The 25,011-nt window shown below is 40.8% G+C and overlaps 1 protein-coding gene and 1 pseudogene across 1 annotated transcript in view; one reads left to right on the top strand and one right to left on the bottom strand.

Annotated features, from left to right (window-relative positions):
• The window catches only part of Pspc1 (paraspeckle component 1), a 60,231-nt gene that overhangs the window by 5,384 nt on the left and 29,836 nt on the right, over positions 1 to 25,011 (top strand). The window contains exons 3-5 of the mRNA XM_075949452.1: positions 5,043 to 5,138; positions 8,213 to 8,409; positions 13,754 to 13,838. Of these exons, the coding sequence (XP_075805567.1) occupies positions 5,043 to 5,138; positions 8,213 to 8,409; positions 13,754 to 13,838 (378 nt within the window). The remainder of the gene's footprint in view (positions 1 to 5,042; positions 5,139 to 8,212; positions 8,410 to 13,753; positions 13,839 to 25,011) is intronic.
• LOC142836079 (cytochrome c oxidase subunit 6A1, mitochondrial pseudogene) lies at positions 3,474 to 3,978 on the bottom strand (annotated as a pseudogene).

Genomic DNA, 25,011 nt, shown 5'->3' with positions numbered 1-25,011 from the left:
AAGCTGTGCATGCACCACCAGGCTTGACTTTGGCTTTTCAAGACAAGGTTTCTCTCTGTAGCTTTGACTGTCCAGGAACTCACTCTGTAGACCAGGCTGGCCTCAAATTCACAGAGATCCTCCTGCCTCTGCCTCCCGAGTGCTGGGATGTTTGGTATGCACCACCACCACCTGGCCTGGAACTCTATGTATAGCAAACCTTGAATTTATAATCTTCCTTATTCAGGTTCCCAAGTACTAGAATTAAAGGCATGTGTGGTGCCTCACTGGCTCAATGAAGTAAGTTTTGTTGTTGTTTTGAGACATAATCTTACTATGTAGACCAGGTTGTCGTTAGCCGTACTGTGTAGCTGAGGATGACTTAGAACAGCTTAATTTATCTAGTTGCTGGAATGACAGGTGTGTGTCCATGCCCCATCTGGGGACAAATTGCTGATTGTTCAGCTTAATGACTGTCAGACTGTTTTGCAGAGTGGTCGTGTCACTTCTCATTCTTCTTTTTCATCAGCAATGAACGACAGCTTTGTATTTCACTGGAGGTTAAATTAGATTGTTTTGTTTTTCAAGATAGAGTTTCTCTGTAGCCTTGGATCCTGTTCTAGAACTCACTCTGTAGATCAGGCTGACCTTGAACTCACAGACTTGCTGGTCTCTGCTTCCAGTGCTGGGATTAAAGGTGTCTACCGCCACTGCCTGGCTAAATTAATTTTTTTCTGATAACTAAGGTTTTGTGTGCTTTTTTGGTCAGTGCATCTCCTCATGAAGTATGTAAACCCCCCCCCCCCCCGTTTTAAAAATTGTGTTGTTTGTTTCTTTTCCTGAATTACATAATCTAGGTACACATAAATATTGTAAATATTTCTTTTAGTGTGTGGCTTGCATTTTCGTTTTGTTTTGAAACAGGGTCTCACTATGTGCTGTTTATGTAGACCAGGTTAGCCTCGAGCTCCCAGAGATTGCCTGCCTCTGAAGAATTAAAGATGTGTCCCACCATGTCCAGCTAGTGGCTTGTGCTTTAGGAAGAATGGGCAGTGCTGGGGAAGATAGCACTTGGTAGACAGGCTCAGTCGTTGAACTTTGCCAGTCTTGTAGTGTGTAGTTTAATTTTTGTTTTCCCCCGAGACAGAGTTTCTCTGTAGCTTTGGAGCCTGTCCTGGAACTAGCTCTGTAGACCAGGCTGGTCTTGAACTTACAGAGATCCGCCTGCCTCTGCCTCCCGAGTGCTGGGATTAAAGGCGTGTGCCACCATTGCCCGGCTATCAAATCATCATTCTTGTATGACAAGCACTTTACTGACTGAGCCATTTCTCTTGTCCCATAACTCTGGGTTTGGCATCAGTTGGGCACTTCATTTGTGTTTTTTAGTAATTTTTTCTACATGTTCCCATATTTGTTAAAAATGAATAAAATAAATATCAATTGTGCCTATAAATGCAATTTAAGTCAAGATTTAAAAACTTTTGTCATGTAGAATGAAATTTAAGTTAAAGTGAGATAAAAGACAAAGGAATCTTCCATAAGGAGTGGTAAGCATAATGAAACCACAGGTGCTGACATGTTAACACCTTCCCAATTAAAGATAAGACGGGGCAGTCCCTTAAATACTTAACTCCACACCACTTACTCCTCATTCTTTTTGGTATGTGATGTGATAATGGAGCTTGTGACTGATTTTTGCTCATTTGTTTCTGAGACTATTTAGAAACAACAAAAGGGAGAATTAGGGTGACATTGTAAAATTTTTTTTTTTTTTTTTGGCATTGTAAATTTTTTATTTGTCAAGTTCGGTTCCCGAAGGTTATCCTTCCCTTCTTCCTTAATGTTACCTAGTGGTAAAGGTTAAATTTATAGTACCTGACATGCTGACATGCTTGGATGTTCCCTCCATCTCCTCCTTCCTCCTTCTTTTTTTTTTTTTTTTTTTTGGGATTTTCGAGACAGGGTTTCTCTGTGGCTTTGGTGCCTGTCCTGGAACTAGCTCTGTAGACCAGGCTGGTCTCGAACTCACAGAGATCCGCCTGCCTCTGCCTCCCGAGTGCTGGGATTAAAGGTGTGCGCCACCATCGCCCGGCTTTTTTTTTTTTTTTTTAAAACAGGATCTCACTATGTAACCCTGGTTATCCTAACATTTCCTATGTAGACTAGGCTGGCCATAAACTCACGGAGATCCATCTGGCTTTTATATTGTATCTGTCTGAACTTGATTCTCATTATCCTTTGGCTTCATATAGTTAACCTTGTCATTTCTGAATTGTATGATGTGTTGTTAGAGGTACTTAGTGTATTTCCTTCTTGAGTCTCTAAAAAACTTTTGAGCTGGGTGGTGGTGGTGCACACCTTTAATCCCAGCACTTGGGAGGCAGAGGCAGGTGGATCTCTTTGAGTTTGAGGTCAGCCTGGTCTACAGAGTGAGTTCCAGAACAGGCTCCAAAGCTGCAGTGAAACCCTGTCTCGGAAAAAAAAATTTTTTTTTTTTTTTAATGGGACTAGAGAGGGCACTTGTAACTCCTGCAGAAGGCCCAGATTCAGTTCCCTAACATGTACAGCATTTCACAACCATTCCTAACTACAGTTCCAGGAAAGCTGGTATCTTCTTGACTTATGGGCACCAGACATACATGTACTGTACTCACATACATGCAAGCAAAACACTCATACACATAAGAAAAATGTAAATAATTTTTTTTTTGACAGATGGGTTTGGCCTTTCATTATTGAAGCAGTGTGATTGTTTCAGTTTTTGTGGGTCCTTTACCCTACAACTCATTCTAGCCCAGACTGACATGGACTTGAGATCATTTTTGCCTCATAGTCCCTAGTGCTGGGATTATAGGTAAATCATAGTAACCATTGAGATACCCCCCCCCCGCCCACGTGCATTGGTGTTTTGCTTGGATTTATATCTGTTGAAGGTTCAGATACTCTAGAGCTGGAGACACAGACAATTGTGAGCTGCTATGTGGGTCCTCTAGAAGAGCAGCTAATACTCCTCAGTATGCTAAGCCATCTCTCTAGCCTGAGAAATCTTTTTTTTGGGGGGGGGGTGTTATCATATGAGGGAGTTGACACAGGGTTTCTCTGTGTAGCTCTTGCTGTCTTTAAACTTGCTCTGTAGACCAGGCTGGCATTGAATTCATAGAGATCCACCTGCCTCTACCTTCTGGATGAAAGTCTTCTGCTACCACTGCCCAGCAAGAAATAATTTTCCGGGGCTGGAGAGATGGCTCAGTGGTTAAGAGCATTGCCTGCTCTTCCAAAGGTCCTGAGTTCAATTCCCAGCAACCACATGGTGGCTCACAACCATCTGTAATGAGGTCTGGTGCCCTCTTCTGGCCTGCAGACATACACACAGACAGAACATTGTATACATAATAAATAAATAAAAAAAAAAAAAGAAATAATTTTCCACCTTTCTGCCCTCTTCTTTGTTCTTTCTTTAAATTATTATTATTATTATTTTTTCATGAAGAAGGTAACTTTAAGTTATTTATTTAGGCCATCTCCTCTTGTAAGCAAAGGGATGGAAGATCAGTGTAATGGTCACTGTAGGATACAAGGAAAGATGAGCTTATCGCCCCATGCGCTTTCATGGTCCACAAAGTAATGGTCCAAACCAGTGCTGTGGTCCCTTGCTGCCTGGGGGAAGGTCCAGGTTCTCTTTACTCATCTTCATAGCCACTCGGAAGTGGGTTCACATGAGGGTTGTGGAAGAGGGTATGGTTACCATCTCCCCAGGGGAAGGGCTTGGTCCTGATGCGGAGATGAGGGTAGGCGACGAACTCGGGTCTCTCGTGCTCTCCCTGCTGCGACTTCAGGAAGACGTTGATCATGCTCACTCCCACCCCGGGTAGCGCCACGAAGTAGGTCAGGGCCTTCCACATGCGACCTGAATCCTCCTCTTGACATGGGCTGCCCCACCCGTGGGGGGGCCCTGCCCAGCAGCCCTGACACCCGAGACCCGCACACCAACCACACCATCTTGGAACTACCCTTTCTTTAAATTATTTAATTTTTTTTAATCTTTTTTTTTTTTTAAGTTTTTCGAGAGTAGCTTTTTTTTTTTAGGTGTATAAGTGTTTTTCTGCATGTATGTCTGTACTGGTAGAGCCAGGAAAGGGAGTCAGATCTCTGTTATGAGTCACCACGTAGGTGCTAAGAATTCAACCTGGGTTCTTTGGAAGAGCAGCAGTGTTCTTAACTGTTGAGCTAGCTTTCCAGCCCCATTCCTCCCCTTTTTTTTTGAAATGAGTTCTCCACCCCCCCCCGTCCCCCCCCCTTTTTTTTTCCCAAGACAGGGTTTTTCTGAATAAGTCTCTAGCTGTTCCGGAAGTAGCTCTAATTAAAGATTTATTTATATTTTATGTATACAATGTTCTGCCGGAATGTATGCCTGCAGTCCAGTAGATCTCCTTTAAACCACTACTAGAAAGTTTGTGTCAAGTCGACAAAACAACTAACCAACACAGCTATCTTGGCTACCTATTTTGACCCAGATATTAAAAAGTAACTGATTTTGTTGCAGGGTCTCACTGTGTAGCACTGACTGTCATGTGGAAACTCAGGCTGATCTTGAACTCAAAGATCCTTCTGCCTCTCCAGTACTGGGGGTTATATATAGGCTTGTGCCACCACACCTGGCTTTATTTTTATATATGGATATGCATGATTCTTGGGACATTTTTCTTTACTGTGACATTTTTCAAGTGAATATTTTATTATAAATTTTATTTATATATTTATTTATTTTGTTTTGTTTTTTGAGACAGGGTTTCTCTGTAACTTTTAGTGCCTGTCCTGGAACTAGTTCTTGTAGACCATGCTGGCCTCAAACTCAAAGGGTTTCTCAGTGTGGCCCGGGTGTCTAGGAACTAGCTGTTTAGATCAGACTGGTCTCAAACTCACAGAGATCTGCCTGCCTCTGCCTCCCGAGTGCTGGGATTAAAGGTGTGCGCCACCACCGCCTGGCCATTATTATAAATTTTAGGAGAATGCTAATTGTAGTCATGAAATTAATTTTCATTAATGCCTTTATACTTACCCAGAACACCTCGTCCAGTAATTGTGGAACCCATGGAGCAGTTTGATGATGAAGATGGCTTACCAGAGAAGCTAATGCAGAAGACTCAGCAATATCATAAGTAAGACTTGATTAATAAACTTATTTTAGATGTGTGTGTTTATTACTTTTTTTTTTTTTGGTCTTTCTAGACAGGGTTTCTCTGTAGCTTTGGAACTTGTCCTCGAACTTGCTCTGTAGATCAGGCTGGCCATAGAGATTTCGCCTGCCTCTGCCTCTGCCTCCCAAGTGCTGGGATTAAAGGCGTACTCCACCCCTGCCCAACGTGGTTTATTACATTTTTCTAAAGTACTATTAGAGCATAATTTGGTTAATAGAGTGGTTTGGTCTATATGGAATGTTGTTTTTATTTTAAAAACTATTTAATTTTATGTGTATATACCTAAGGCTACGTATATGCACTACATGTGAGCAAGAGCTCGCAGGAGTCAGAAGAAGTGTTGGAGCTTCTGGAACTGGGTTACAGATGGCTCTGAGCTGGCTTATGGGAGCCAAACATGGGTCCTTTGCAATAGTAGTAATTGCTCTTAACTGTTGAGCCATTTCTTTTCTTTTTTTTTTTTTTGGTTTTTCGAGCCATTTCTGTTGTAATAGTAGGGGTGGCGGGCCGCTTCCTGCCACCCAGCTGCCCGCATGGCTATCTTTACCCGAAATAATTACATGGAAATTGTATTCTTTTAAACACTGCCTGGCCCGTTAGTTTTAGCCTCTTAACCCATTTCTAATAATCTATGTAGCACCACGAGGTGCACTTACCAGGAAAGATCTTAACTTGTGTCTGTCTGGAGTGGGAGAACCATGGCAACTCCTTGACTCAGCTTCTTTCTCCCAGCATTCTGTTCTGTTTACTCCGCCTATCTAATTTTATGTCCTATTAAAGGGCCAAGGCAGTCTCTTTATTTAACCAATGAAATTAACACAAGCCAGAAGACTCTCCCCCATCACATTTCTTTAGCCACATTATTTCCCCTTTTTAAACATAGATAAAACATGATAGTTTTACTTAGAAATGTTTCTACTTTTGTTTTTGTTTGTTTGGCTTTTCGTGACAGGGTTTCTCTATAGATTTGGAGCCTTCCCAAGCCTGTCCTGGAACTAGCTCTTATAGACCAAGCTGACCTCGAACAGAGATCCACCTCTCTCTGCTTCCCAAGTGCTGGGATTAAAGGTGTGCGCCACCACCGCCTGGCAAGTTTCTACTTTTTATTATTTAATTCTTTTTATTTTTTTTAATCTTCACTGTGTAGTTCTGGCTGGTCTGGAATTTGCATGTGGGTATGTGCACATGAGTGCAGGTGTCAGTGGAGGCATCAGAGCCCTGGAGCTGGGATAGAGGCTTAGTTGTTGAGCTGCCTGACATGGGTGCTGGGAATGAAGCTCTAGTCCTCTGTAAGAGCAGGGAGTGCTCTTAATGTGCTGAGCCATTTCTTCTCATTTCTTTCTTTAAATTTTCTTGTTATTATTTTAATTTTGAGTCAGGGTTTCACTGTGTAGCCCTGGATGGACTGGACCTCTCTGTGTGGACCAGGCTGGTTTCAAACTAGACTCTCCCTGTCTCTGCTTTAGGAAAGCTGGGGTTAAATTTGTGCAACACCATACCTCTTATTTTTCTTTTCTTTCCTTTTTTCCCTCCACCCCAATTTGAGATAGGGTCTTAAATTCAGACAGCTCCCCTCCTTTCTTATACTCTGCGTGCCCTCCCAATATCAAATCCTATGCCTACTACTGACCTAAATTCCCAGTCCTTGTATGTGGTTCTTGTTTTTATTTTTTATTTTTCTTTTGGATTTTCGAGACAGGGTTTCTCCGTAGCTTTTTGGTTCCTGTCCTGGAACTAGCTCTTGTAGACCAGGCTGGCCTCGAACTCACAGAGATCCGCCTGCCTCTGCCTCCTGAGTGCTGGGATTAAAGGCATGCGCCACCACCACCTGGCCTTTATATGGTTCTTGTTATTTGCCTCCTTTTGCTCCATGATAATTTTCTTCGTTAGTGCTTGGAATTGTGTTGCTTCAGCTCATCTTTTCCTTTAATTACAAGTAAAATGAAAATTCCAATTGTGAGGTTTCTGTAGAAGAGATGAAAATTGTGCCATTATTAATTATTATTATTATTATTAATTTGTTTTTTTGGAGATAGGATTTTTCTGTAGTTTTGAAGCCTGTTCCTTGATGTCCTAGAACTCAATCAGTCTGCCTCAAACTCACAGAGATCCACCTGCCTCTGCCTCCTGTGTGCTGGGATTAAAGGTGTGTGCTGCCACCACCCAGCCTTTTTTTTTTTTTTTTTTGAGACATTGGTCTCACTATGTAGCCCTGATGGCCAGGAAAGTAGTGTGTTGACCAGGCTGGCCTTCATCTCACATAGATAGATCCCCCTGGCTTGCTTCCTGAGTGCTAGGATTAGAGGCATGCACCACTAAGCTCGGCCCATTTTTTTCATTTAGTTATTTGTTTGCTCATTTATTATTTGGGTATTGAAAATAAGTATATACTTAGTTGTGATATAAATTATGTTACAACAGCACAGCTGTTAAGTATAACTACAGACAGAGTGATATCAGTTTGTTATCTTTAACCCAACTACTTAACTTGGTACATAACAAAATATTTTTTTTTTTTTTCGAGACAGGGTTTCTCTGTGGCTTTGGAGCCTGTCCTGGAACTAGCTCTGTAGACCAGGCTGGTCTCGAACTCACAGAGATCCGCCTGCCTCTGCCTCCCGAGTGCTGGGATTAAAGGCGTGCGCCACCACCGCCCGGCATAACAAAATATTTTTATTACTAAGAAAATCTGATTCTAAGACTCATTGGGTTTGTATGTTGCAGGTTTTGTTATATATAGTTGTTGAATGAAAATGAGAAAGTCTTTATGGGAGGTAGTAATGATAACATGGGTTAGAGTATTGCATTTTGTAAGTTTGAATCATTGTCTTATTACTTATTAGTTGCTGTTCTTGGGAAGTTTCATAAATTCATGTATATAGACACTTTCATGATATTGTCATGAGACAATGTATTATGCCTCACTGTTCAGGCCATAAATACTATAAATGTCCAATAAGTAATAGTTGTTATTTTTCTCTATTGTGGTTTACCTTTTAAGCATACATTTTTGTACGTTTTTAATGTTAATATAGGGAAAGAGAACAGCCACCACGGTTTGCTCAACCCGGGACATTTGAATTTGAATACGCATCTCGATGGAAGGCTCTTGATGAAATGGAAAAGCAGCAGCGTGAACAGGTTGATAGAAACATCAGAGAAGCCAAAGAGAAACTGGAGGCAGAGATGGAAGCAGCTAGACATGAACATCAATTAATGCTAATGAGGCAAGGTAAGAGATGTACCACTGGTATGTATTAGTATTTTGTTGTGATTGTGTTTTTGGAGATAGGGTCTTTCTATGTATACCAGCTGGCTTTGAACTTAGTTCTGCTTTTCTCTGCCTTCTGAGTGCTGTGCATTTGCATTAACTTGCCAATTAGGAGTTCAGAAACGAGTTATGATTCAATATATTAGTTAAAAACTTTTCATGAGAACCTTTGTGATTGTTTAAAAGACAGAGTCTTACCTGGTAACTCAGGTTCTTCTTGAATTCCTGATTATGAATTCTTCTTGAATTCCATCTTGAGTATTGGGATTGTATTGAGTAGTGAGTATTGAGATTGAGTATTGGGATTGTAGATGTAAGCCACAACTCCTGATGAGAGTTTTAAAGACAAAAACCAACCAAACAAAAAACCCCAGAAGTTGAGTAGGATTGAGTATCCCTCATCCAGAAAGCTTGGTAACAGATTTGTTTCAGATTTGGATTTCTGGGTTTTAGCTTTTCCAATGTAGAATGTTCATTCAGCCTCTGAAAGTGTGAGGGAGCTGGAGAGATAGCTCTGGTTTTTCTGGAGGATCCAGGTTTGATTTCCAGCACAGCACCCTTATGGCAGCTCACAACTGTCTAAAACTCCAATCCCAGGGATTCCGATGTCCTCTTCTAGCCTCCTTGGGTACTGAATGCAAATAGTTCACAATCATACACGCTCTCAAAACACCCAAACACATGAAAATAAGGGGGAAAAAGGTGTTAGTAGGCTGGGTCTGTTGGTAGGTTACATGACTAGAATGAATAAAGCCCACAGTTATATTTGAAGTGGAAGTGGTTGGTGAATGCCTGTACTTCTAGGACTTGGGTGAAACTGGAGAATAGGAATTTCAAAGTTAACCTTGGTTAGCAAGTTCCAGGGCAGCCTGGATTACAAGAGACACTGAAACAAAAAAAATTTTTTTTTTTAAGATTTATTTATTTATTATGTATACAAGTGTTCTGCCTACATGCATGCCTGCAGGCCAGAAGAGGGCACCAGACCTCATTACAGAAGGTTGTAAGCCACCATGTGGTTGCTGGGAATTGAACTCAGGACCTTTAGGCGTGCAGGCAATGCTCTTAACCACTGAGCCATCTCTCCAGCCCTGAAAAATTTTTTTTGAGTTTCTTACGTGAGTGGCATTGCTGGAGGTAGTTGAAGGATGTTTAACTTTAGTAGTAATACAGATATCATTCCATTGAAAGAAAGGGAAGCATAGTATACAATTTGTGTAAGATAGGAATGAAATAAATATCCCCCTCTCCTCCCTTTTTTTTTGAGACAGGGTTTCTCTGTGAAGCCTTGACTATTGTGGAAATCACTTTGTAGACCAGGTTGGCTTCGAACTCACAGAATCTGCCTGCCTCTGCCTTTGAGTGCTGGGATTAAAGGTGTGCATCACCACTTCCCAGAGCCACATGTAAAATTTTATTTGGTAGAAAGATTATGATTAAGTACTGGCTTTAAGGTTATATTACTATGCATTAGAAGAGCACCAAAATGGAGCTATGATTTTTGTTAAATTATAGAGTACTTTTTTTAAGCATACACAAAGCTACAGATTCAATCCCCAGTTGGACCTCAGGTTTTGGGGAGGGAGGAGGGAGTATCAAATGATAACTGGTAGAGAAGAAAAAGATTTATGTGTTCAAATAACTTTGGGGAATCAGAAAGATTAGGTCCTTTTTCTTTTTTAAAAATTTTTATTTTTTGTTTTTTTGAGATAGGGTTTCTTTGGAGCCTGTCCTGTAACTAGCTTTTGTAGACCAGGCTGGCCTTGAACTCACAGAGATCTGCCTGCCTCTGCTTCCCAAGTGCTGGGAATTAAAGGCATGTACCACCACCACCCTGCTAAGAATAGGTTCTTAAAAACTGGGAAGAACATGAAACTTATAACTCAGTTTGTAAGAGCAGTCTTTGAACAAACTTTTTTTTAAATACATATATATTTTGCCTGCATGCATGTCTTTGTAACACAGTGTATGCCTATTGTCTTGGAAGCCCGACGAGGACATTGAACCCCCGTGAATTGGAGTAACCCGTGGTAGTGAGCTGTCATAGTACTCGTACCTAGGTGCTGGCATTCAACCATGAGGTTCTCTGGAAGAGCAGCCAGTGCTCTTTTGAGCTCTCTCTAGCCCCCAAGAGCGGTCTTTTTTTTTTCACTTTAAGACAGGGTTTCTCTGTGTACCCCTAGCAGTCCTGCAACTCACTCTGTAGACCAGGCTGGCCTCACAATGGAGATTTCTAGAGGCCTCTCAAGTACTGGGATTAAAGGAGTGTAGCACCAGTGCCCACCTTCTAGCCCTGTTTTTTTTTTCTCTCTTTTTCTTTAATGTAGATTGTTTTGTAACTAGATGACCTTGAAGTTCTAACTCTGAAGCAGAGGATGACCTTGATTACTCTTCCTACCTTCAACTCCTAAATTCTGGAATTAAGTATATCAGTATCCCCCCCCCTTTTGTTTTTTTTTTTTTTTTTCTGGTTTTTCGAGACAGGGTTTCTCTGTGGTTTTGGAGCCTGTCCTGGAAGTAGCTCTTGTAGACCAGGCTGGTCTCGAACTCACAAAGATCCGCCTGCCTCTGCCTCCCGAGTGCTGAGATTAAAGGCGTGTGCCACCACCGCCCGGCTGTTTTTTTGTTTTAAGACAGAGTTTTGCTGTAGTTTTAGAGCCTGTCCTGGAACTAGCTTTTTAGACCAGGCTGGCCTCAAACTCACAGAGATCTGCCAGCCTCTGCCTCCGGAGTGCTGGGATTAAAGGCGTGTTCAATTTTCCTTTTGAGATGTAGGGCTAGAGAGGAGGGGAGGTCTCAATGTAGCCCAGGCTTACCCAAAACTTGGCTATAGTGGAGGATAAATTTGAGCTCCTGATTGTTCACTGAAGTGCTGGAAGTATAGGTGTAAACTACTATGCCTGGTGTGACAAGTGTTCACTGTTATGTGGTACCATATGCTTGAATTCTCAACGTTTGGCACATACCGGCTGGAGAATCAGGAGTTTAAGGTTATTGTCTGCTATATATAATGATTTAAAATTTGGTCTGGATTTTATGAGGTCTCGTCTCAAATACCCCTTTCCGCTATTACCAAAAGAAAAAAGAAAAAATATTGATGACTCATCTCTAAATCCTTTTGCTAAATTCTAATTTCTGTTAGGATAAAATAGAGGACTCTGTTTTTAATAGATCTCACTGTTGTCCTCTGCATTCATGAGCTCTAGTTTCTAGACTCAAGCACTCCCCCCTTTTTTTCTTTTTTTTGGGGGGGGGGTGGTAGTCACGGCCTCTTCAGAGGGTAGGACTACAAACTGAACTTGGTTTCCATATGTTTTTGATTATTAATGTAGGAGATAATTCCTATGTTTTCCCTTTGTTGGGGGGCTGGGTCATAAGGGTTTTGTTTTTTTCAAGACAGGGTTTTCTCTGTGTAGTCCTGACTGGAATTCACTCTGTAGACCAGGCTGGTCTCCAGTTCATGAAGATCTTCCTGATTCTCACCACTGTGTGTTGGGACTAAAGGCATGTGCTCCCAACCCCTGGCTAGTGGCTAGTTTTCCTTTTTTAAAGATTTTTGTGTGTATGGGTGTTTTGTCTGCATGTATATCTGTGCACCAAGTACATGTGTGCCCAGGGAGTCCTGAAGAGAATGTCAGGTCCCCTTGGAATGGAATTACAGAGTTTCTTATTTTCCATGTGGGTACTGGGAATGAAACTCAGTGCCCGTGCAAGAACAATATATGCTGTGCCCTTAAACTGAGCCATGTCTCCTGCCCAATTCTTTGATTTTCTCTGTGACTATGTATGTATATTTATATGTCTTACTTTATTTTTTTCTTTTTTAAAAATTATTTATTATGTATATAATATTCTGCCTACACGTATGCCTGCAGGCTAGAAGAGGGCACCAGACCTCATTACAGATGGTTGTGAGCCACCATGTGGTTGCTGGGAATTGAACTCAGGACCTTTGGAAGAACAGGCTATACCCTTAACCGCTGAACCATCTCTCCAGCTCCAATTTTTTCTTTCTCTGAGATAGGATCTTGCTATATAGTGCTGGTTGGCTTAGAACTCTATAATTATATAGTTTAGTTAGTCTGGTCTGGAATACACAGAGATGATCTTGCCTCTACCTCCCAAGTGCCCAGCTAATGTAATGTTCTCCAATCATAATTCTCCCACACAGAAACTATTTATTTATTTATTTATTGGCAGGTTCTCTCTGCTATGTAGCTCTGGATGCCTGGAACTCCCAGAGTGTTTCTTGAATGCTGGGATTTAAAGTGTGCCACCACACCACACCTGTATAGAAGTACTAACTCTAGGTTTAGGTATCACTTTATGATCATCTTTGTCTGATATTTATTCTTTATTGATTTCTTTAAAGTGGCATAGAAGTTGCATATGGTATTGTGTACCTGTAACCAATGGCAGAACTCTGCAAGGACTTGGGAGGATTCTAAGTTTGAGGTCAACCAAGACTACATAATTTATCAATGCATTATCTTAAAAAAAACCAGATGTCGTTGCTCTTGTATATAATCCCAGCACTTTTGAAGCTTAGGGAAGGTGGATTGTAGTGAGTTTGAAACCACCTCGGGTTACATAGTGAGTTTTAGTTTGTTCTAGGGCAGTTATTCTCAACCTTCTTAATGCTGTTATTCTTTTTTTTTTTTTTTTTTAAATGTGTAGCCCAGGCTGGCCTCGAACTCGTGATCCTCCTGCCTCTGCCTCCTTCAGCAAATCCTACTGGCGTGCGCCACCACAACCGGCAATGCTGTTATTCTTTAATGCAGTTCTTCATGCTGTGGTGACCCTCAACCATAAAATTATTTCTATGCTAATTTATAATTAATTTTGCTACTCTTATAAATTATAATGTAAATATTTGTTTTCCCATGGTCTTAGATGACTCCTGTGAATAGATTGACCCTATCTTTTAAAACAACCCACGAAAAATTAGGATTAAAATAAAAAAGAGATAGCCAGGGAGATGTCTCAGCAATTAAGAGCACTGACTACTTTTCCAGAGGACCCAGGTTTGATTCCTAGTACCTACAGCTGTATGTAATTCCAGTTCTAGGGGATCTAATGTCCTCTTCTGGCATTTTTGCATACCAGCCATGCGTGTTGTAGACACAAACTTGGAGGCAAACTATTCATACATATAAAATAAATCTTTGAAACAAAAATAGAAAGCAGTAGAACCAGTATTTTCTTAGCTCTTATATGCTCCAGTAATAGACATTCCACGCTTGGATGTGAAAACTCAGAAAAGGAAGGTTAAAAAATTCTAATATGTAGTAATATTTTTTTTTAGATCTAATGAGACGTCAAGAAGAACTCAGACGCTTAGAAGAACTCAGAAACCAAGAATTGCAAAAACGGAAGCAAATACAACTGAGGTAAATTAATACCTAACATAGATGTATTTCGTTGTATGTTTTATTGATAAAATTCTCTTATCCTTTGTAAGTTGTGAAAATAGTAAAAATACTGAAGAAACCTTTTTTTTCATCCACACATAGGAAATTAGAATTGTGTTTCTTTTGCTGGTAAAGGGCACTCTTTGCACAGATTTTGAGGTTAAGTGTTGCATGTAATTAATTGTAAGAATGTTCAGTGATTTGCCAGACTTTTTCCAGAGATAGATACATTTAGATTGCTATTTTGCTTTAGTTTTGTTTTGAAATAGGTTTTCACTGTGTAACCTGAGTTGGCTTGTCACTGCTATTGTCTACCAGGTTGGCCTCAAAGTCTAGAACATCGAGCCTTATTTTCCCAAAACTCCAGAAGTATAGACTCGCTGGGCGTATAGACTCGCTGGGCGATGGAGGCATACCCTTTCAATCCTTACCCTTCTGAGCTGTAGAAGCAGGTGGATCTCAGTGAGTTCAAGGCCAGCCTGGTCTACAAAGGAAGTTCAGGACACCGGAGCTATAGAAGCAGGTGGATCTCAGTGAGTTCAAGGCCAGCCTGGTCTACAAAGGAAGTTCAGGACACCGGGACTGGTAGGCAGAGAAACCCTGTTTCAAAAAAACCAAAAAAAAAAAAAAAAAGTATAGGTTCATGCTACTGTGTTCAGTTTATGCAGTGCCTGGGCTCTTGTGTGGTAGATACTTTACCAACTGAGCTACATCCCCTGCTCAGGGGCATGGGCATTAAAAATCACTTAGTCTTCAAAGTTTCAAAAAAAACTTACGTTAATTTTTTTTTTTTTTTTTTTTTTTGGTTTTTCAAGACAGGGTTTCTCTGTGGAACAGTCCTGACTGTCCTGGAATTCACTTTGTAGACCAGGCTGGCCTCTAACTCACTGAATTCCTCCTCACTGAGATCCTCTGCCTCTGCCTCCCAAGTGCTGGGATTAAAGACATGTACCACCACCGCCTAGCATAAGTTAACGTTTTTAAACAAGGCTATGATAGATAAAACAAATTTGAATTTTTTTTTATATAAAAGTAGTAAGGTGTTGCGGGAGGTCCTCCCACTCCTCCAGCCAAGAGAAAAAGAAAAGAAAGGAAAAATGTGGTTCGGAACCTAAATAATCTTTTGTTATTTTGTTTGGGTTTGAAACAAGGTCTCTTGTAGTTCAGACTGGTTTCAAATGTAGCCTAAACTGGTCTTGAAGTTAGTATGTAGCTGCAGTTGGCCTTAAAAAAGAATGGACTCGGTAAGCTGAAATTTTTAGACAATAGAATATTTGTCATGGGCTGTAGAGGAATGAACTATCAAGCCAGGAGAAGACATGTAAGGCGTCGTACATGCTTTTTTTTTTTTAATTTATTATGTATAAATAGTATCCTGCCTGCATATCTGCCTGCACTCCAGAAGGGGACACCAGATCGCATTACAGATGGTGGTGAGCTACCATGTGGTTGCTGGGAATTGAACTCAGGACCTCTGGAAAAGCAACCAGTGCTCTTAACCACTGAGCCATCTCTCCAGCCCCCTTACATGTTTATTTTTAAGTAGAAGAATCTACTATTTACAATCTAAAAAGAGCAGATATTGTATGACTCCAATTACTATAGAAATAGCAAGCTAAGGAGATGGGAAGATCAGTGTTTAAGGTTAGAGAATGGAGGTGATGATGTGGAAAATTATTTTAAAGATTATTTTCATGTGATGAAGAGTACCTGTATGTATGCTGTGGAAGTCAGAAACAGGCATCAGATTCCCAGAACTGGAGTTACAGGTGGTTGTAAGCCTCCTCATGGGTTCTTTGAACCCAGGTCTTCCACAAAAGCAGCAGGCGCTCTATTGATTGATGGATTGGTTTCTCAAGACAGGGTTTCTCTGCATAACAGCCCAAGCTGTCTTGGAACTAGTTCTGTAGATCAAACTGGCCTCCAACTCAAGAGGTTCACCTCTTTCTGCTTCTGAGTGCTGGGATTAATGACGGGTGCCACCACCTCCTGGCTATAGCAAGTGCTCTTAACCTCTGAGTCATCTCTTCAGGAACTCAGATTTGTAGGGCAATAAAACTGCTTTGTATAATCCTACCTTTTTTCTTTCTTTGAACCTACAACATGCATACCAAAACTGAACCCTAACAGAAACATTGAACTCTGAATGTTAATGTGTTATTGGGGTTAACGGATTTTAACAAATGTGTCATTCATGGGAATGTTGACAGTAGGTTGTTGTGGATTTTGGTATGGAAGGAAGTATTTGGGAATATAATCTACCACTCAATTTTCTTACGAACCTCGAAAAACAAAAACAAAAAAGAAAACACACACAAAACTGCTTCTAAAAGAAAAAATAGTTACACACACATGCATGCAGGGCAAGCCATACATTTATTCCATAATCTAGTTTTGTTTTGTTTTTTTTTTCTTCAAGACAGGGTTTCCCTGAAGTCAGAACCTGTCCTGGAACTAGCTCTTGTAGACCAGGCTGGCCTCTGTCTCACAAGTGCTGGGATTAAAAGTGTGCACCACCACTGCCCAACTCCTTGTTTTTTCTTGTTCTTAGTAGCCTCTTATTCTGTAATCTAGTTTTAAGGGTATAGGTGTTTGTGTTTGTATTGGGGGCGGCATGCACTTTTGAATGTGTACCGGTCTCTATGCTACAGGCTGTCTTTCCTTTTTTCAACTGCTGAGATCATAGGTGTGTGCTTCCATATCCAGCATTCCGAACAGTTTAGGAACTGTAGTATGAGACCCAGGTTATCACTGTTGGAGAATGAAGAAAGACAAGATGAACGGTGTATGTTATATTAGAATCACTACTGTGAGATCAGAGGGTTTTAATATTGATAGGTAAGCGCAGATGTACAAGTATGTGATTAAACTAATGTTTTCATAGCGCTATTCACTAAACGACCCCAGAAGCAGTGATGTCAGCAACAGTGAGCACACCTACTTTTCACATTCTTGTAAGTGATTTTCCCTAATCAAACAAGCCATGGTTTTTGAAGAAATTGTATTAATAGTAAGGAAGTACCTACTAACAAGGGGACTTTAACAAGAGTAGATTATGTCAGAAGAACCTGGAAACCAACATGACAGCTTCTCATGGCCAACAGTTTAACCAAAAGAAGGGAGAAAGGTAGAGAGGTTGAGACAGAAACAGAGAATGAGATCATTAGCTTTTAAACCATAGAACAAAATTTATATAAGTTCCATACTGCTAAAAGTATCAGACAGTTAAATACATAACAGGAAAAAAGCAGCTCTTTGAAGTAGAATTTCATGTGTCAAATTAAAAAGTAAAGGTGATAAATCACTGATAAGAGTATAGTAATAATTATAGAAAAGACAATTTTTCTTTTTTTGTTTCACTATGTATTCCATCGGGGTCCTCTTATTTCAGTTTCTCTATGATTGGCAGTCCAGGTGTGCCTTACCATACCTAGAAGATAATATTTACTGATGAATGTGAAAGTGGACAAATTCTTGAACAACAGGACTTTTGCATAGTGTTAATACAAATAAAACTGACATCATTAACAGTTTATATGGTGGATGCTGGAGAGTTGGCTCGGAGATTAAAAGTACGTGCTGGTCTTTCAGAGGACCCAGGTTCCATTCAGACACTTCAAAAGGCAGTTAACAACTTTCTCTAACTCCAGTTATACAGTTCCCCCTTCTGGCCTCCTCAGGCACTGCATGCACACAGTGCACAGATACATGTTAAATGTTTTTTAAAAAAATATTTTAATGGTATATTATTGTTGGAGAGATGGCTTAGTGGTAAAGAGCATTTACTGCTCTCCTTAAAGTTTTTTTTTTTTACTATTTTTAATTTTATTTATGTAATGTGTATGGGTGTTTTGCTTACATGTTTATGTATGATATGCATACATGCATGCTTGGAGTGTTGTTAGATTCAAGAAGAGGGAACCAAACTCTTTGGGACTGTATTACAAATAGTTGTATTGCCATGTTGGTGTTGGGAATGGTTTTCTGGAAGAGTAGCCAGTGCTTTTAATTGCTCCCAGCACCCATGTCAAGCAACTTATAATGTCTAACTTGGGAGAAGAACAAAATGCTCTGGCCTTCATGGACATCTGCACTCACATATTCATGCATAGATGTTTACATACACAATTAAAAACAAATCTTAAGCCAGGCGGTGGTGGCGCACGCCTTTAATCCCAGCACTTGGGAGGCAGAGGCAGGCGGATCTCTGTGAGTTCGAGACCAGCCTGGTCTACAAGAGCTAGTTCCAGGACAGGCTCCAAAACCACAGAGAAACCCTGTCTCGAAAAACCAAAAAAAAAAAAAAATCTTAAATTTTTGTATTAAGGTTAAGTGGAAAAAGAGTAAATTCAAAGTAGAGATTCTTAGTAGACAGCACTGTGACTAAATGTCAGAATTTTTCATTATCCTAATGCGACACTTCATATCATGCATTTGTTGATATTTCTCAGTAAGGATATAGCATATGATATCTTTTCAGATATTCTTGCCATGCATAATCCCTTTCTTGTCAGGAGAAAAAACTAGACGAGTGCAAATTAAAGGGTTGTCTACAAAATAATAAATTCTCTTTAAAATTAACCCCCCCTCTGTGTGTGTGTATGTATAATGTGTTTATGTGCACTTGCCATGGTGATCTTGTAGAGTTAAGTGGGTAAATTATTGGAGTCTTTTTTATTTTCTGAGGTCCAGGGATTAAACTGGGGTCTCCAGCTCATAGGGGCAAGCACTTGTATATCCTGAATAGACTCAATGGCCTTCAGTTTTTTTTAAAAAGAAGCCAACACTGGCTGCAGAGGTGATTCAATGGTTAGGAACCATGTCATACTTCCACAGAGATTCTGGGATCAACTCCTGGCTCTCACATGGTGGCTCAGAATTCTTTGTAACTCTAGTTCCAAAGTATCTGTTGGCCTCTGCATGCATGCACATGTATCTGTACACGTATACATACAAACATATAGGCAAGCAAACACTCATACACAATAAGGTAATAAATAAACCTTTGTTTTTGTTTTTGTCTTTGTGTATCCCTGGCTGTGTTGGCCTCATTCGGTAGTCCAGGCTGGCCTTGCACTCAGAAATTTGCCTCTGCTTCCCAAGTGCTGGGATTAAAAATGTGTCACCACACCTGACTAAATTAATAGATCTTTTTTTTTCCCTATGAGACAGGTTTCTCTGTGTAGCCTTGGGTGTCCTAGAACTCCCTGTAGACAAGGCTGGCCTCAACTTCGTGGAGATTCACGTAACTTTGCCTCCTAGGTGCTGGGATTATAGGTGTGTGCCATTACCATCCAGCCTTTTATCTTTTTTCAAAGTAAGTAAATTAAAAAAAAAAAAACCTGAGGCCAGGCAGTGGTGGCGTGCACGCCTTTAACCCCAACACTTGGAAGGCAGAGACAAGTGAATTTCTATGAGTTCGAGGCTGGCCTGGCCTACAGAGAGAGTACCAGAACAAGCTCTAAAGCTACACTGAGAAATTCTGTCTTAAAACACCTAATGAAGAAAGAGCTAGGGAGGTTTCTTAGTGGGTCAAAAACACTTGATGTGCAAACCTAACCACCTGAATTGGATCCCTGAACCCAGATGGAAAGCTGGTTAAGGTGGCAGACATCTGTAATCCCTGCATTTTTATTTCCAGATGGAAGGCAGGCACAGTAGAATAGAGACTTTTGGGACATGCAGTAATCTGGAGGATGTAGTAGGAAGGCAAAACTGAGAGATCCTGTCCCAACAAGGTGGAAGGACAGCTTCTTACCTCATATATGGACTGTGATGTACATACACAGAAGCAAATACAAAGTTTAAAAAAATCGACAAAACAAAATCAATCGTACAATCATTTCAAGCCAGCCATGATGGCACATGTTTGTAATTTCAGCACTCAAATAACAAATAGTTACTTGAGGTAGCAAGAGTACTGTGAAATTGAGGGTAACTTGAATGAGAGAAAGTCTCCAAAATAAATAAGTAGTAAGTAAATAATGCAATCTTTTGCAAGTTTTCATCATGTATCATTGCAGACTGCCTGCTTCATTTCTTTTCAGACTTTTATTTATGTGCAAGTGTCTCTGTGTGTGTGCATGTGTAATCCCAGTGCATGTGGGTTCCCACAGAAGCTAGAATGGGGCATCAGGTTCCTGAAGCTGGAGTTTCAATTGTGAACTGCCATCATGGGTGCTGGGGATCTAGTTCTGGTCCTCTGCAAGATCAGTAACTTTCTGCCAAGCCATCTCTCTAGTCCCTCCCTGCCTGGCTTTTCTGAGTAAATTTTGTTTTCTATCTGTTTTTCTTTGAGTACTTGAATACTAGTTATGCTTCCCTGACATCTTTTCCTTTTTATTCTTCTGAGGATCTACTTATACCCTTTCTCACCATGCTTCTGATTTCCCACTGTTCAGCTGCCTGCCTTCCTCTATTGAGGATGCTCACTGCTCTCAAACTAAAAAACATGGCAATATATCTTCCCTTTCTCTGTTTCCTTTTTTCTAGCAACTGAAAAGATTTATAGCTTCTTTGCCCTGTTTTTCAAACTCCTAGTAATATCTTCCTTGATCTTCATAAAAGGGGGCAAGTCTCTTCATAAAAGAGACTGAACTGTAAGAGATTGGAGAGAAATAATTAAACTCCTAAGATATTTTAGCAGTAAAGGACCTTGCTAAGCCTGGTGAGTTGAGTTTAAACTCTGGAAACCATTTGGTGGAAAGAACCAGCTCTCACAGGTTGTCCTGACTTTGATTTGTAAGATGTGGCACATATGTACCCCATCTCAATACATAAATGTGAAAAAGAGAGAATAACCAAATGTAGTATGGAATTCCTAATAAGGCCTAAAACATAAGGAAGCTGTAGATGGGCACTTTGGTGAAAGTTGAATCAAGGATTTTATTTACTTTGTGTCAAGATGGCTAAAGGCAGTGAAGGATCTCTAATCGTTGGAGCCCACCTGAGGGAAGATGAGGACTCTTCTGTAACTTGTCTGTAGGCCCATATTTTGTATGGCACAAGAGCCATTAATTAGCCTGGTCTGAGCTGATCACTTAACTCTACTGATAAGCTGTCTCTGTTTAACAATAGCCAGGATGTACTGCTCCTAGTTTCTTTTGTTATAATGTAGATTACCTGAGAAGAGATGTTGGCTAAAGCTGATGACTTAAGAGTTGAGAGTTTTGGTGCTTCCTCCCTTTGTAATTTGGAGGATATCTTATAGAGATGCTAATTCATGGCCTTCCTGACTGCTAGAATACAGGTAGACGCGGCCGGCCTTGACCTGAGCCCAGGCACCTGGTTGCCTAGGAGACAGCCTAATGTGTTCCCGCTCAATTTATGTGATGATGTATAAGGTGTTTGAAGAATAAACGAGAGATCTTTGGAGAGAGATCTGGCCCTTCCATGATGACCGTGTAAGCTGTGTCGGTTTGATTTCTCGCGACTCCATTCCAGTCCAGTTAGGTAATCTGTGTTGGACCCACATGGGCCCCTACACTTGTCCTCTGATTTCCTGTGTACATGGTGGCATATTATGTGTGCATGCACACACGCAAATATATAAGTAAAATTTAAAATATTGAAATCAAGTCGGGCGGTGGTGGCACACGCCTTTAATCCCAGCACTCGGGAGGCAGAGGCAGGCGGATCTCTGGGAGTTCGAGGCCAGCCTGGTCTACAAGAGCTAGTTCCAGGACAGGCACCAAAGCTACAGAGAAACCCTGTCTTGAAAAACCAAAAAAAAAAAAAAAATTGAAATCAAATGGAGAAACAAAAATGTGTTTTTAACATTGTTTCTGTGTTCATTCATTCACAATTGCTTGGTGGTTATTTGTAATGCTAATACCATGGGAGGTTGGATAAAGTCTGCTTTTGTAACTTTTCTATAAATTTAAAAGCATTAGAGCCGGGCGATGGTGGCGCACGCCTTTAATCCCAGCACTCGGGAGGCAGAGGCAGGCGGATCTCTGTGAGTTCGAGGCCAGCCTGGTCTACAGAGCTAGCTCCAGGACAGGCTCCAAAGCCACAGAGAAACCCTGTCTTAAAAAACCAAAAAAAAAAAAAAAAAGCATTAGAATGAAAAACTGTTTCAGTGTTGGTATAAGGTAGTGGACAAAAGAAATAAATTATGAAATTTATACTACCTAGTTGTGGTGGCGCACGCCTTTAATCCCAGCACTCAGGAGGCATAGGCAGGTGGACCTCTTTGAACTTTGAGTTGGAGGACAGCCAGGGTTACACAGGGAAGCCCTGTTTCAAAAAATAACCAAAAAAGAGAAAGAAAGGGATGTGATGATGATTTCTATTTGGGGAGATGGCTTAGTACTTGCTGTGCAGTTCTGAGGAACTCCGTTTGCATCCCCAGTACCTACTAAAGCAGCCCAGGTTTAGCAGCTTTCCTGTAATCCCAGGGTGGAAATGCCTGTAATGCCGAAAGTGGAAACAAGGCATTAACTAAATCAGTGTGGCAAGTTGGCTATGCTGTCTGAGTAAATGAATTCTGTATTAATCAGGAGTCCCTGCCTCTCAGCAAAAAGAATTGAGAGATATTAAGGAAGGAAGATACCTGATGTTATTCATCCTCTGTTCTCCACATGCACCTTCCCTCACTGTTGGCTACAGATGTACACCAGTCTGTCTATCTTTTTTGAGAGTGTTGGAGATCTGACCTCAGGTCCTCATACTTGGTAAAATAGGCTCTTTATCGGTTGAGACATCATATCAACACTTATTTTGTTTCTATTTTTTAATATTTTGAAATGTCTCACTATGTAGTATCCCTTGGCTACCTTGGAATTTGCAATGTAGATAATCACAGAGATCTGCCTGCCTTTGCTGGGATTAAAGGCATGTGCCACCAAGCTTGATTATGCAGACATGGGTTTTCATTTACGCCAGGGTGACCTTGAAATCCTTTTTTTGCGGGGACGGGGGGTGGTGGTGGTGGTGGTGGTGGTTTTGTGTGTAATAACCCTGGACGTCCTGGAACTAGCTCTGTAGATAGACCAGGCTGGCCTCGAACTTAGAGATCCGGCTGCCTCTGCCTACTGAGTACTGTTTTTTTTTTCTTCCCTTTTTTGTGATCTTGAAGTTCTAATCCTCTTGCTTCCATCTCCCCAGTACCAGGGGTACACTCAAGTACCATGGCACATCTACTATAAAGTGCTGGGCACCAAACTCATGGTTTCATACATGCTAGGCGAGCACTCTGCTAACTCTAGGTATACCACAGTATCAGCTTCCAAACCAAACTTTTAAAATATATCCTTGGTTTATTTATTTAAAAAATCTTTACATTTATGCATTTATGTCTGTGCATCACATACATGCCCTTTGCTCAAGGAGGCCAGAAAAGGGCATTTGCATCCACTGAAATTGGAATTACAGATGTAGGTGCTGGAAATCAGACCAAGGTTCTCTGGAATAGCAGCCTGAGCTCTCTCCAACCCCTTACATCATTTTTGGCAGAGTCTGACATGAGCTTTGTGGCAAGGAGTGACCTGAGCTCATGTAACTATGTGATACCTTTGTTCTTTTCAGTGGGTGTAAATATTTATTTTACTGTAGAAAATACATGTGTTTGATTATGGGGTGCCGCACCAGATTTCACAAGGAATGCAAGTCATATTTTTACTATATTTTTCTTCATTCTGTTTATTTTTAGACTGTCTTGCTGTGAACCTAGGCTGGTTTCAGTCCCCCTGCCTGATTCTCCTGGGTGCTGTGATTATAGTATGCACTATCATGCCTAGCTTTGAATTAAAAAAAAAATTGTTCCAGAGAAAGAGAAAGGTGGTGGATGGGTAGGTAGGAAGTTGTATAGATGTGTCAACATGTGTCTTGTGGCTGTTAGAGGATAGCTTTCTAAGGCTGGGTCTTTCCTTCCACTGTTGTGTGTGTTATGGGAATTGAACCTTAGGTTTTCAGCCTTGCATGGACTTGGTGATAAGTAATTTTAATCTGACCCACTAAGCCATTTTTTTGGCCCCTTGGCCTTGACGTTTTAAAATTAGAAAAAAATGGTATTAAAATACCCTGGCTCCTGTTGTCTTTGACACTTTTGAGTCAGGGTTTCTCTGTTGTACCCTTGGCTATCCTGGAACTCACTATGCAGAGCAGGCTGGCCTTGAATGCACAGAGACTGTCCCTGCCTTTGGCTCTTACAGTCTTTTAATATGGGAAATTTTAAGTGGGGCATATGGCTCCTGCCTGTAATTGCAGCACTTGGGAAACTGAGGCTACTGTGTCATGAGTGTGTGGACAGTCTAGCTGAATAGCCAAAACCCTGTCCTAAAAGTGCAGTACTTGGGAGGCAGGGGCAGGCAGATCTCTGAGTTTGAGGCCAGCCTGGTCTACAAAGAAGAGTTCGATGATAGCCAGGACTACACAGAGAAACCCAGACTAGAAAAATAAAATAAAGAATGCAAAACAAAATAAAACTTTAAAAAAGTATTTTTTCCACAGTATATGAATGTGAAATTTGTGTGTTTGGGTGTGTGAGTGGGGAGATTGATATGTGTCAGTGTACTTTTTTATAAAAAAGATTTTACTTATGTATTTATTTTATGTATATGGGTGTTTCATCTGTGTGTATGTCTGCACACTGGAAGAGGGCATCAGATCCCATGGGACTACAGTTGCAGATGGTTGTGAGCTGCTGTGTGGGTGCTGGGAATTGAACTCGGGACCTCTGAAAGAGCAGTCAGCGTGCTCTTAGCTGATGACACTTCTCTCCAGCCATGGTGTGTCTGTGGAGGTCAGAGGACAATCGTGAGTGTCTGTCCATACCTTCCATCTTTTTTTTTAGGACTGAATCTCTTTTGTTGTTATTGGGGATGCCTCTCATGTTACTGTAGGAGCACTAGGATTATAGACTCATGCCACCTTGTTCAGTTTTTCCTTAGTTCTGCGGATTAGAATTTGGAGTCTTTGTTTTTGAATAACAAGCTCTTTAACTATAGTACCATCCTGTCAAACTGAAAGTATTATTTTGACAGTAAAACTTAATATGTTAATAATGTCTGTGGAAGTTGATAGCCCATTTGTCTGACTTTGTTACTATAGCTTGCTTGCTTTGTTGTCAAGGCATAGCTTTGAATGCAGGCTAGCTTTGAGGTTACTATGTATCCCAGGCTATTCTCTAACTCTTGAAACCTTCCTCTCT

This window comes from Microtus pennsylvanicus, chromosome 15, assembly GCF_037038515.1.
Source record: "Microtus pennsylvanicus isolate mMicPen1 chromosome 15, mMicPen1.hap1, whole genome shotgun sequence".
NCBI classification, from domain to species: Eukaryota; Metazoa; Chordata; class Mammalia; order Rodentia; family Cricetidae; genus Microtus; species Microtus pennsylvanicus.
This window is presented reverse-complemented; position numbering and strand designations above follow the sequence as displayed.